The sequence below is a fragment of the Sinohyriopsis cumingii genome, chromosome 7 (genome assembly GCF_028554795.1).
Source record: "Sinohyriopsis cumingii isolate HCF-2022 chromosome 7, ASM2855479v2, whole genome shotgun sequence".
NCBI lineage: Eukaryota > Metazoa > Mollusca > Bivalvia > Unionida > Unionidae > Sinohyriopsis > Sinohyriopsis cumingii.
This window is the reverse complement of record NC_142967.1, coordinates 79,027,411-79,041,630: the sequence shown is the minus strand read 5'-3', so window position 1 is coordinate 79,041,630 and position 14,220 is coordinate 79,027,411. Positions and strand designations below refer to the sequence as shown.

The 14,220-nt window shown below is 32.4% G+C and overlaps 1 protein-coding gene across 1 annotated transcript in view; it reads right to left on the bottom strand.

The window, feature by feature from the left end:
* Window positions 1-249: 249 nt before the first annotated feature.
* Window positions 250-14,220, bottom strand: part of LOC149795594 (protein mono-ADP-ribosyltransferase PARP11-like) — a 27,509-nt gene continuing 13,538 nt past the window's right edge. The window contains exons 3-5 of the mRNA XM_089963825.1: window positions 12,094-12,275; window positions 11,767-11,950; window positions 250-4,798 (exon numbers count right to left, since the gene is read on the bottom strand). Of these exons, the coding sequence (XP_089819951.1) occupies window positions 4,497-4,798; window positions 11,767-11,950; window positions 12,094-12,275 (668 nt within the window). The 3' untranslated portion in view covers window positions 250-4,496. The remainder of the gene's footprint in view (window positions 4,799-11,766; window positions 11,951-12,093; window positions 12,276-14,220) is intronic.

The following is a 14,220-nucleotide window of genomic DNA, read 5'->3' as shown; positions in this document are numbered from 1 at the left end:
CCAGTATGCTTCCATCTAGTTCAGTAATAAACACACATGCAAAAGGTATTTTAAGCACAGACATGTATAGCATTCCAGACTTGTGACTTTAAGTAATCTTTTGTATGTCCTTGAAACTGTTTCAGTCACCAGGTGAGAAAATAGTTGTTGAAATTTGCAGTTTTACATTTGATACAATTAACGTTATTAGATATATAATATATGAGATATCTCAAGAACCTTTAAAAAATAGCTTTAAACTTTATTTTACAGTTAATATATAATTAATCAAATACAGAAATATAATAAAATATAAAAGAAAAGAAAACATATATGTCTGACAATTTATCTTTTAAATCATACTGTACAGACCCACAAGATATCCTACCTTAATTGTACTGTAATTAGACCCCACAAACTATCCTACATTAAGTATATTTGTAACATCAGCAGTCTAAAACTCCTGATAAAGAAAAAGTTCTTTGAATGACGCATACACATTAAATCAGAAAATCCATAAATGCATATTAATGTACCGTCGATCTTTTCATTCATCTAGCTTCAGCAGCCTTTGCATAGTATTGTTCCTTAGGAGTTAACGACTATAACTCTAACAGCTTGAAAAAAAATGTTCAAGTTACTTGAATGACCTGAAAATCTGACCAAGTCATGCACATGTAGAAATATACTGGCTAAATTTCATTAGTTAACTGTGCCAATGAGCAATCCAAAGCAGGACAGATGGATGGATGTAATTAACAATCTTGTTATCTACTTCTCATAGACCCCTAATTATCTGAATAGGGTATTATATTAATTGAATGATTTACAAAGCTTTCTGAATTGACACTGACTTAGAGTGATGTCTCTTCAAGCCATGAAAGTGAGAAAAGAAATGATGATGAAGAGAAACAAACATATGATATCATCCTACCATTTCTACACTTTAAATAATTACAATACATCCATCTTTTTATATATTTATCAATATCTTATCAATATTATAGAATTCAAAGATTTTTAAGCAAATTAAAATCAAGGCTACATATTGTAACTAAGTTTTGCAATAATATATAACAATATATGACTAACAGAAAAAACTTGAAAATATTCTACAGCAATTAATTTACCACAATTATTATAAACTATGCATAAATCTTTAAAAATAAAACCGAATTCTCTTCAAATTATATAATGTCATCATATGACATGATCTTCTGATATGACACAAGTTATATATAAAAAGATTAAGGTTTAATGGACCCACAAAAATCCATTATTGGCATATGGAGTATACCTCCTCCTTGATAATTCATGCCCAGATAATTTGCAAACCCAGTAATAATGTGGGGTCAGGTGTGGGTCCCATTTTTGTATCTAGAAGATACTTACAGGATTGACTCCTATTTGTTCAACAATAAAAAAATCACAATGAAAACCAGTAAGTGAAACATTGATTTATCACTTATTTTATCAACAGAATGGTGGTTAGTGCCTAGTGATCTGAATCAACATCATGAACTTTGCAACTTTTAATAAGAAGTCATATTTTGTTTAATTATCTATAAAAAAAACTGTAAATAATATTTGACAAAATTTCGAGCCATGAAAATGTGAGTAATTCCTAGTGGAGGCAGCACAGTAGGAAATACAGTGTGACCTCGCTATAACATGGTAGCTGGGAACCATGGAACCAGACGGTGTTATAGACAACCATGTTATAAGCAACCAGGTCAGTTAGCTGAAGAAAATGATGCAAGTACCCCACACAATTTGCGGGGGGGAGGGGGGAGACTGGTTAGGTAATAAATGCAGGTGCAAAAATACGTGCTTCATTGGCACAATTACCATCTTAAATTGTTGCAAATTAAATCATTGCATTTATGCATATATGTTTATATTGTTGATATATACATGTCTAATATACAGCAGAAATAGAATATCAACACCATGAACTCCTGCAAATCGCATTACATATATTCAATCCACAATACAAGTAATTCCATCGAAAATATGCACACAGAGAGATTTCAAATATTCAATAACTTTGTCACAGGTCATATTGGTTTGAATTCAGTGGAAAAAATAGCACAATCACGTAATGAATGATGAAGCACATTTACTTTTCAGTATATTCAAAGTTTGAGTTTAAAGCTGCCATTGGTAGCGTTCATAAGCATAAACTTTATTCCTGCAAAAACGAAACTTTCATGGCACAGTAAATGTGTTCCAGTCACGTTTGGAAAATGAAACAATCTATCAGATTCCATTGCTTTTATTTAAGCTTGGTACTGACTTCCTTTGAAGAAAGGGTCTTTTTACCTATTGTAGATTGTAGTTGGCTTTCATTGATAAAGAGTGTATGCATTACTGAAGTCACTGCTAAAGGAAAGCTTTGGAGAACCAAAAAATGCCCATTTCTTATTGTGGCGGCAACACCAAATAATTGTACTGCATGATTGAGACTGACTTTTTTTCCATTTGCTAAGTACATTTTCATAACAACTGGTGCTTCAAAGGTAATCTGTACTTTTTTTTAAATTTCAGCAATCTATTTTATCTGGGTATATTTTTAAAAAAGGAATTGGCCATCTTTTGGTTGATGTAGGTACTGTTCTTCCCTGCCTATTGACTAGACCATCAAGTCAGATTTGGTCTTTTTCTTTTTCTTTTTTACATTTAATTGGTAGTGGAGTGATGTTGCCTTCCACAAATTTAACAAATGGTCAACAGACGATAGAGACACTGGTGTTCTGGTCTGATGACAGAGATAGCTACAGAAAATGTGTGTTCTGGAGGATTTAATTCAGAGAAAAAAGATGAGGAATTTTACTTACCATCCACATATAAATGTCAGTCTGTGTAAATATATTAATTACTAGTAAGTGGCCAAATATCCAACAAAAGACAGATTGAGATAATACTAAGTCCGGTTGATCTCTGCTACCAAAAATATCAACCCCCCCCAAAAAAAGCGGATATCTCACAACATACAAAACTCATGCTAGGTGTCACCATAAGCAAATTATGATATAACAATGCACTGTTAAGATGGTTTGACAATATGGAAAAATAATTTGGTTATGTAACAACAGATAAATTTCAGTGCATTTTATATTAAGTTTGTGGTTTCCTTTCATGGGGCCTCTGAATTTCTCTACTCCTAACCAGTGGTTGTATATACAAGTTTAAATGGCCAACAATGTTGCCAGTAAGTAAAAAAATGCCAGACAGTATATTTTGCTGCCAATAAGGGGGAGAAAAAAATCACAATTTGCAACAATGGCAAAGCCCTGTGCAATCCCTGAATAAACTTTTTGCACATTATTTTTTGTTCTTTTAAGAAGAAAAACTAGCTCTCATGTACAAGAAAAATTCATGTAAAATTTCAGAAGCCATGCCATGATCATCTTATATTATTCATACATGATTTCTTCCCCAAAATACTAATAAACTTTTTACATTTTGTTTGTACTTTTAAGAAAGATTTTTTAATTTTCTTTATGTGTATGAGAAAAATACATGTACAGGAAATTTCGGGAGCCACAACATGACCATGTTATATCCAAATTCGTGTTATAATGGAGCGTGCTAAACTGGGGTCACACTGTAAATACCAATTAAATAAGTTTTGTCAAATGAAATCCTGTTTTAGTACTAATTGTTAATTCAGTTTCTGTGTAATCATTATAAATGCAATATGCCCTCTTGTATTCAAAATGAAAAGTGTCAACTGACCACCACAGCTATATGTGAGAACCTAATTAAGGAGCAACTGTATTTCGATTTCTGATTTGTGGCAGTGTTTGAATCAATCAAAAGTATACCTGCTTTGTATTATCTTGGTAATTACATCATTTGTATCAAATCAAATGGTTGGAATAAAACAATATTTATGCCTTCAAATCTTACCTGAATATGAGCCAGTGGACACAGGTCAACTCATTTCATTGACTAAATGAAAACTTCTATAAATATTTGTATGTCAACAGCATAATTACAGAATCTAACATTAATTACTGGTTTATCCGAGTAATTCACAACCAACCAACCAAACTGGTAAAATTTAAACTTTAGATTACAAAGAAACTATTAGGTGGAAACTAAAATAGTTATTGTTGTTAGTATTCTCCAGTTTTGAAAATAATTAAATCAGTATTTATCCAGTAATAAACTAATAACTATGGTTGGTAATATGTGAAATATATATTGATAATATCTGTTAAATCATATCTTTAAAAGGATATTAATTTTCATCTATTTTAGTTTCATAACATGATTAACACGTTAAGACAATCTCTGTGTAGATAACTCACCTAGAGATGAAAGTGACTACAGACATGTGAATTTGTCTTCAAACCAGTCCAGACTGACTCAATATTTCTTCCTAATTATAACTGTTTTTCACAAATAAAAGCCATAATAAAATTCTTCCAGATCCATAAGTAAAGCAAACAGTTTCAGGGGCACTGAATCAGGTCCCCATGGATTTATCATTAGATAAATACACTACATAACTAGGTTGTAAATGTGATGAGATAATCTGGGTAGGCTTGTGTGTCATTGAAGATCACAATTTCTCCCACATTATTGACATCATCCACTGCACTGTCATATACATCTGTTGGTTTATTTGGATCTTTGGCTGGAAGGTATCGCATTTTGGGATCCCCTTTTATGTATTCTCCAACACAGACAGACACATAGAAAACAAAATGCTTGGTTCCTGGTGCTGGCGTTTGATTCCCAGCAGCCAGCCAGCCACGAGCTGAGTAAGATGCATTTGTTGCAAAATACACGCCTTGTCCAAACCACACACCTGAAAGAGGAAAACAAACAATTCCAAGGTATCTCATTACATGTTTACAAAGTCTGCTATGACAACTCTGGAAATGTAAAACATCCTTTCTTGCTGTTCAGAAATTTATGTTTGCTGATTGTTTTCTTTAGTAATACTAGCTTCATAGCTGTTTCCTTTCCATTTCTTTGGGGGTTTACCCAGATATATAAGGCCATCTGTTTTGTAGTTCAAGAATTACTAGTCTGGAGCCCGAAATTAGAACCAAGTCCAAATCCATTTGATTTACTGCATTCTTAAAATCTTTAATAAAAAAGACTTATTTATATGCCTCTAATGAGAATGATAACAACTCTTAACCAGTCAGGTTGTTATGTCAGGGACTTTTCCAAGAGTGTATAGGGTATCTTAAATATTATACTCCAATAAATTCATCTTATTTGTTCTTCTACAATTTTTTAACTTTCTCTATCATTTTCAACAGATGCTGTTTCATCTGATAACTAACCATGTCATGTACCATATAATCAAACCAAATTTAAAACATTTTATAAAATTTTAAGATAACCTTTGGTGAGTACATGCATAACATGCATAACAAAATTCTGAATTTAAAAGTTACATATTTTATTTCCTTCTCACTGCTTGTTTTGATTTCCCTCAATAAACTCAGCAAGTTTGGGGAAATATTTAATGAGTTTTCAATTAATTCAAGGACTTTTCATGAATAAAATCAACTTCAAAATTTTAAAGCCTGGTGAACCCCTCAAAATTTAAGGATTTGTCATGACAATGAACCTTGGTATCTTATGGAAATGCAAATATGCTGCTTATTAGCTGGTATTAAGCATACCAAAATATAGGATTGTTATGCAAATACAGAATTTTGTAACTTGAAAGGTCCATATATTCACTAAAATACTCCATCAGACATGATTCTAATGAGACATTCATCAACAGGTATTTATTCACAAAATATGATAACTGAAACTCAACAAGTCTGATCCTGAGGATTGCCATGATAATAAATATTAGCTGATTTGACAAGAGCCCCCCAGAACTGAGCTGGAACAACATGCTATACAAGAAATGTCCCAAATAAACAACATGGTGGAAGGAGGGGAGGTGGGTGGGTCTTTCCACAAATAATGTTAAAAATTAAATGCAGCATCTACACTGAAAGGAACACATCTCTACAGGCATCCCAGATGTTATATGAATGCCTCCCTACCTGACACAATGTTTGATCACATGCTCCAACTCAGTCATCTTATTTGTTCAACATAACAATGTATCTGAATTTAGTTACTAGCTTATTAACATATATTGGCTGCAATGACATCATGTCTGGTCAGAGAAACCAGAGTAGACAATGAGGGGCCCAGCAAGGGGCCAGAGAAGGATGCATTGTGTATTGCTTAAACTACATTTAATCAATTAAATTATAATTAAATAACACACAATAAGTAGGTCCAGTTTAAACTGTATTGTAAATATAAATAATCTTTTGGTATAATGGGGACTAATCTGATCACAGCACATGGCACCAGCCAAGCTCTTAATTTTTCTATAGGAATACCTCAAGAAGAGAGACTTGGGGAGTTTGTATGGTTGTGAAGAGTGTCTGACACCTGTATGTGGAAAAGCAAGGGCTGATACAAGGTATATGGGGTCATTGATAACTGAAATTCAATAAGTCTGATCCTGAGAATTGCTATGTTAACAAACATCAATCAAAACTCCATACATGCACCGTAGGAAGTGGGTATGAAGTATATGGGCATAATAGTTGAATACGTTTAAATACTGACACAAACTGGGGATCAAAAACAAAGTTGTGAAATGCATGAAACTTGGCAATGGCCCAAATAAAGTGAAGGGAGCCCTGTGACTATGGAACAGTGACTGTAATGAAGGCCACAAATTTAAGGAAATATAAAGATAAATACAGATAATAATGACTAATAATGCAATAACATGGAAAACACATGAACTAGGTTTCAAACCACATGATAATCCTGATGTGCCTAAAGGTATAAATATTGGATATCTGGATTAGATTACCAGTTAGGAATACACATGTCCACTAACAGAATATACAGCTGAGATGACAATGTAGCATTGGATATGAAAATGAATGACTAGCATGTACAGCTATACAACATCTCTGAAGTGTTCCAATTTGTATGATGGTATCTCAAAGTAAAGAAGCATAATAGTGCATTGATCGACACAAGTGTGCACTGATTTGTGAGGCACATGCTATGATATATGCCTCAACACAAAGCAAACTCTATTCTATCAGAGTGCACCTGGATATATCTAAAATATACATTAGAGGACCATTGACCCAAGGTTGGATCAGATGGTCTGGAATTCCAGCCTTAGCAGCACTGGTAGCTGCCCCCATGTGGAAGGTGTGTCCATTATAGCGATGTGAATCACAACCTAACCTGAGCAAAACAGCCTTAATATTAGTGATTAATAAAGTTCTACTTAAGGCGAGACCATTGGTCATGAGGAACAGGGGATCATGATGGCGAGCTCCAGCTAATACCCGAATGCAATGGAATTTCCTCATCACATGGAAAGGACATCCAAGGATATCATAGTTCATATCATTAATACGATATCCACACCTTGACAGAAAATGTCAGTCTTAGATAATCTACGATGCAGAATGAATAGGCATTTATCTATATGAAATATTATATCTGACATACACAAATTGTTTGGTTTGGAAAAAATTGGTTCCATGAATAGCAAATTCTCCATACCACAAAAACTGCATAAGAAGCCAGCACCCAAGTAGTTTATAGTCAGAGTTTAGTTACTCAATTACAGATCAGGAAACTATTACTGATTTTGATAGTTTTAAAGTTGTATATTGTCTCAACATGATTTACCTTATTTTTCAGTGTATAGTTCAATGTGTAAAATTCTAATGTAAAATGTTAGATGTAACAACACTGGTCAGACCATTTAAACTTTTCAATTTGGAAATGGTAAGACCTTTACAAATCACTTCTGAAAACAGATGTGAAACCATCTAGCAAACAGAAATGGAATCAAACTTTCAATCTGAATATAGATGTGTGGACTATGTTATCGATGTCTATATGATATATTATTTTATAATATAGTTTTTATTTGAGTAATTTGGGTTAATGACATTTATATTTAAATTTTTTACTTCAGTAGCTGTATTATACTATAGTAAGAGTACATGTATCTACTTTTCCCATCTATAAATCATGGTTATTGCCAAGTTCATTTCAACAACTAATTTGGTCAAAGTAAGCCAACAAAAAGTTGAATGTAGGTTACATGAACATATTTTACATTATATTTTTGTTTACTTCTAGCCAAATACTACATCTATATAGGTAAAATGAAAAGGTTTATATCTTAATTAGAGGGGCTGAAAGACTTTATTAAAGATTACTTTAATTTGGAAAAATATTTTACAATCAAAATGTGTTATAATTTAAATGCATATTTTAAAGCATGATGTACATAATATTGTACAATGTGTTTTTAACATATAATGTCACCTCATGCGTGATCAAATGGTATGATATGAGAGGTGTTTTCTTTTCTTTCATCTTACATCAATGAAAATTTAATTACTAGAGCTATATATAGTACAAATACATATTAAGCGTATGTGTCATCTATCTGATGTCAATAAAACTTTGAAATAAAACCTTTTAATAAAATATATTAAATTAATCAAATCTGAACCTTAAAACAAATTACAACAAAAAAGTCTGGATCTTCCTTCACTGGGACAAAAATTACAACAAAGTTTGGATCTTATCTACTTCCTTCATTGCAACAAAATGTATTACTCAGTGGAGTCTCCTAGTAAAAAAAATGAGTGTCATCAAAAGCAGAATTTCAGTTATTTCATTTCCAGATTTTCAACATGCAATGTAAATGTGTCTTGCATTCAAACTATTTGGAATGGTCGATTTTCCCTTCTGACAGGAGATAGATGAAGTCTGTTGGATGGGATATTTCTAAGACATTCCACGCTAGGCAATGTATTACGTTTATTAAAAATGTATAGTGAATTAGGTCTGCTGTAATTATAATAAATGCTTAATATGAAGAAAAAATAAATTTAAAAATTCATTCAACATCTTGTGATACGTCTTACTGACTTCTAAATGATAAGTTTTCAGCAATTTTCTAAAGCTATGGAAAGTATTTATTAACTTCTTTTTCTTGAAAAGGGGGTACTAACTTAATATTTCTGGTAACATCAAAACCCTTCCAAGGTAGGATTTAAAACAAACTGATCCACGTTAGACAACATTGTGAATGTTTGTTTGTTTCATGAAGGATTTCTCAAATGCATGAAATTAAATCTTTACCAGAGGCAATGAAAATTATTTTAAAAAATAAATTAAAATTTTAAAGAATTTTAAGTGTCTCTAAAATGTTTCAAATGAATTCAGATCCTGGGTAAGCCCCCAATTTCTGTTATGACTCTAGGTCTTAAAATATATAACAGAAAGGAAGTGAATCAAACAATTTAAGCAAAGTTCAACATACATATTATTTCCCTAGAAGACAAAGTGAAAATTCAAAACACACTTAACAGTATTGTGAATTAAATCCAAAATAATCCTAAATGTCCTCTCTCAAGTCCAAAAGTACAGAATGTTTCAAAATGAATTCAAATAGACTTGAATGTCTTAATTTAACACAAAGATGTAATCCAGAATGTCTTTGAATGAGTTCTTAATAATCTCAAAGTAGTGTTTCAGTCCAAAAGATTAATGAACACTTTGTAATTCCAATGAAGAATATCAGCAAATAATTCTTCCAAAATTATATCTGAGCACAAATGCAAACTCTGATCATAGGTTCCCAAAAAATAATATGAAATGGGAATGAAAGTTTGTTTATAATGTCTATATTTGCACAGATTTCACATGATCGTACATAGAACAGAAACAAAAATTTCTGATCAAATTCCAAACTGTAAACAAATTTGCTTTCAGAGCATTCCAAGGTCATAAACAAGGCTAGGTCTTGAACTAAAAGTTTAGTAAATATCTTAAAAAACATGACAAAAGTCAGATAGGCAAAAGCTATATGCTCAAATATGGACAAAGAATATACATTATATATAGATAACAGTAGTTCAGTAAGTTCAATCAGAAAGGATTGTAAGTAAATTCGAAAGTAATCCCTTTTTTAATTTAATGATATTAAAATCATGTTTAGGGCTGTTCCAGTAAAACATATACCCCCCGGGGGGAAGGCACTTTTTTGAATGTAATAATATTAAAATCATGTTTAAATCTTTCATGACAAAAGAATTCCAAAAATAATACATTTTTCATTATAAAATAGTTGTTCTTGTCAGAAATTTAGTTAGAGTTATACACCTTTAAACACATATATGACATGTGTCAACTATTCATGGTGTCTAAATGGGATGTTGTGAAAAAATGTCATGGTGTCTAAATGGGATGCTGTGAAAAATATTCAGACCAAATCCAGTTTTAGCAAAACTTTTGTATTGACAGGAAGAAAATAATTTCATTTTTTGTGTTATTTGCTAGCATATGTTAATATGTTAAATACATGTATTCCTTTGTAAGATACTTTTTTATTGTTTGCAGAGTCAGTGTGTTTTATGTTTACTGGCCCTCTCTGATAAACATCTTGTCCTGGTTGTTAGCATTCCACTCAAAGTTTCCCTATTATATCAGTAGTGTAGCTAGTAAAGTGTAGGCTTTATTGTCAATAAATCCTAATTTTATCAACAAGCTGTCTAATGTCAGAACAATGTCATTTGCTGTGTGTCTGGTATAGTGAAGGCTTGAACATCACAATTTGGGTATTTTGTTGATGACAACTTATTCAAAGATTAACATATACATAGTAAATCCATCGACTATAAGGGTTACCTTTTAATTTTCAGAGGTGGGGCTGCATGTTTCATTTGAGCCAAGATAGCTTTTCTTCTTAAATCTCAAAATTAAATCTGTTCAAATAATATATTGGATATAATGTTAATTTACTTTAAAACAGAAGAAGAAAGTTTATTCCACCAATCTGAGAGCCAGATATATTTTTATCTGCCTCAGAAAGTTAAATTGTTGGTTCCAAATATGAATGCAGTATACCATGGTACATTGCAGGGTATGTTAAAGAAAATATAGTGGTATACCACAGTACAAAACATTTTGTGTCACCCAGTTATAGTATCTGTCTACAGAATTTGGGTAACATGACCAAATGCTAAGGTGTTTATAAAGAGAGCTCTTTCCACACTGTCATACGGCTTTAACTTACCAGTAATATTCCTCTATACCTTGTTTCATTTAACAAAGGAATGCACATTTTAAAAGTGAATTATTTGCCTTATACCAAGCAAATACATGTGCCTTGAAAAGAATTTCTGTCCAAGTTCAATCCTTTCTTGGTGATGCATGCTTCAAAGAGAAGTTAAATGGGTACAAGACTTGATATACATAGGTAAGGCAATGGGCAGCCATAACCTGGGGTTGTGGGTTCATTTCCCAGCTGGGAATTATTTTAACTCTCTATCCAGTTTGATAATACATCCATGTGATTAAACTTTACATTATCAATTATCCTTCCCACACAAATTCTACTTAAACACTGCTTCAAAATTTTTCCATTTTTAGTTATTATTAATAAATTTTTATCTGCATCAGCAGATAACAGTCTGAATCTGCTTTTGTGTTACATTTATACGTCACTAGAAAACAAAAGATGGCTAGTTAAATCTTTTTAAACAGTTCAAATACTGTCCTGTCTGCATATGCAAAACATATGCACCACTTTAATTCATTAAAAGTGTAAATATTGACATCATTGTTACATTATACTGGAAAGTTTTGAAAAAGAATTCCTGGTACCATAGATATGTGAGATGAGTTGTTTAAGTGAAATCCTGTTTTGTGATTGCACAATTATTTCAGTTATTATGAAGAATCATTTACCATGTGTGCCACAATAGCTGCGGTTGAAACCATGAGTGTAGATACTTTCTACATTTTTCTCTGCTGTCCCATGCCAGGCTTTCCATTCCACCTTGATGTTCTGCTTGTCTTTGTAGCGTTGCATCATTAGCTGCCTTTTGGCTGCATACTGTTGGTACAAAGTTCGGTTTTGTATTCGCTGAATCTAAAATTTGAAAATGAGAGACCAGTAAAATAATTCATTAAATAACATCTCTCAGATATCTATCAAAAGCTCCACTCTCTCTCTCTCTCTCTCTCTGATGCTATTAAGCAACACTTCTAATCAAGTAAAGAATGTAATCATACCTTTAATACTTTCATATTTGCCAAATTAGGTATTCTGTTGGCATAAGATCCAGTCTTGCATTCTGTTATGAAAGTAGTCTCCAGATTTGTGTACTCTGGGTCTTGGTTCTGAATATTTACAAGTCTTATGTTCTCGTCAGGTTTCATTTCCATCCAAATATCAGGAAGAGAACTGGCCTTATCTGAAATGATGCATAAAATTTTATCATCACTGTATTTATGGCCAAGTGTAATGGAATGTTCAGTACTTATTTGAGGGGAGAAAAATCTTATGGTTTTGGAGCAAGATTACACCATAAAATCAACTCTGAACAAAAGAAATGATTTCTCTGAAATAAGTCATTTTCAATTTCAATTCTGAAGCATTCCTAAATTTATATATTATTTTAAATATACTGCTGTAGACAGTAAATGAAATTAATGCAAGTCACGTCAAAGAGATAAACAAAACGTATCAATCAGAGAATAAAACCTCTACAAGTGGGTGAAACTTGGAAATAACTGATTATTTTTTTAATGCGGATTTGAACATAAATGATGATCACATTTTAACACCACTTTTAAAATGACTATGTGAATGTGTGCATGCTATAATGAACATGAATAAGCTAGATAACAAAATCCAATCATTTCTTCCAAAATAAGATTGAAAATCAGAACTTTTTGATCCATTACTTCCTTTTTATAAATTATCTGCATTTTTGCTGCATGCATAGGAATTGCTTATAATGAATAACAGTTTCAATATATATAAAATACATGCCATACTATGACTCATCTTTGTTACATATCAAAACCAATCTGACATGCCACAGATGTGAAACATTTTCTGACAGAAACACATCTTATCACATCGCCAAAACAACAAGAGCTCTTAGCAATGGTATACTGCAAAGGGTCCAGCACACTAAAGTCAGGGCTGGATTAAGTTTATAAGTAACCTAAGGTTAATAGGAGGGAGGGGTGTTACAATTGGCTGTTACTCCAATATGGAATGGAAGACATAGAGGAGAGCTATAGCCCTATTAGCCTATGGGTTCATCTGGCCCTGATCATAATTAATATATCACTACATGTCACACAAACCCTAAATCATGCCAATACCTTTGGACTGTCGATCGGTATTATTGCTAGCAAAAGTATGAGCATTACACAAATTACAGACATGCTAGTCACATGTAGGACTGTCAGGCCTAAAGTCTGTCAGCTACAGTATGTAGGATTTTCAGGCCTAAAGTCTGTCAGCTACAGCATGTTGGACTGTCATGGATCTTGTTCATTTCTGAACATATTTAAGATCTTGTTCATATGAGCCTATATTCCAAGTTTCATCAAAACTGATTCAGAAATATGGCATTCAAAGTGGTAACAAGCTCAGCCAATCAGATATAAGATCACCAAACTAATATTATTATGAGTGGATCTTGCTTATTTTCAAACATGTCCAAGATCTTAATGACAAAAACATATTTTCTAATTCTGATCAAAATTGATTTAGAAATATTGCCATCAAAGTGCAAACAAATTCAGCCAGTCAAGACAAACATATCTGTGAAACAATGTTTATACCAAACAGAATCAGAATATATTGACTGGTTCTTGATCTGTATAAGTTACAATCAACACCCCACATGAAGACCTGAACTTAATTATCACAAACTGTAACTATCCAAAATGGAGTTGACAAGACAAAACCAACAAATGACACATCTTGGTGAAACTGCATTCAAATCTGTTTCATACATACATGTGATTCTACCTACAGTAGGATATCAATACAATTTTAAAGGCCATCTACAGTGCATACTACTATATTGCTGAAATCTACCATGTTTTAAGAAAGTTTTTTCCTTTATTTTACAAAACCAATGGAGAATTTATTTACATGCTTTATCAACACATTATACAAACTGGCCAGAACCAGCCTAATAGATACCAGAACTGTTATTGCAGTGCAACAACTGGTGCAATGATGCATGGCTGAGTAATTAGATTAAATCCAACGTGTACACAACAAGTTGTAAATTGATTGTCTTACTGTTGTAATCTGGAGAGACTAAGGCCAAATGTGGGATGTTTTTTTGTGGATTTATATGTAATAAAAGGATCAAAGGTGGTCCATGATGG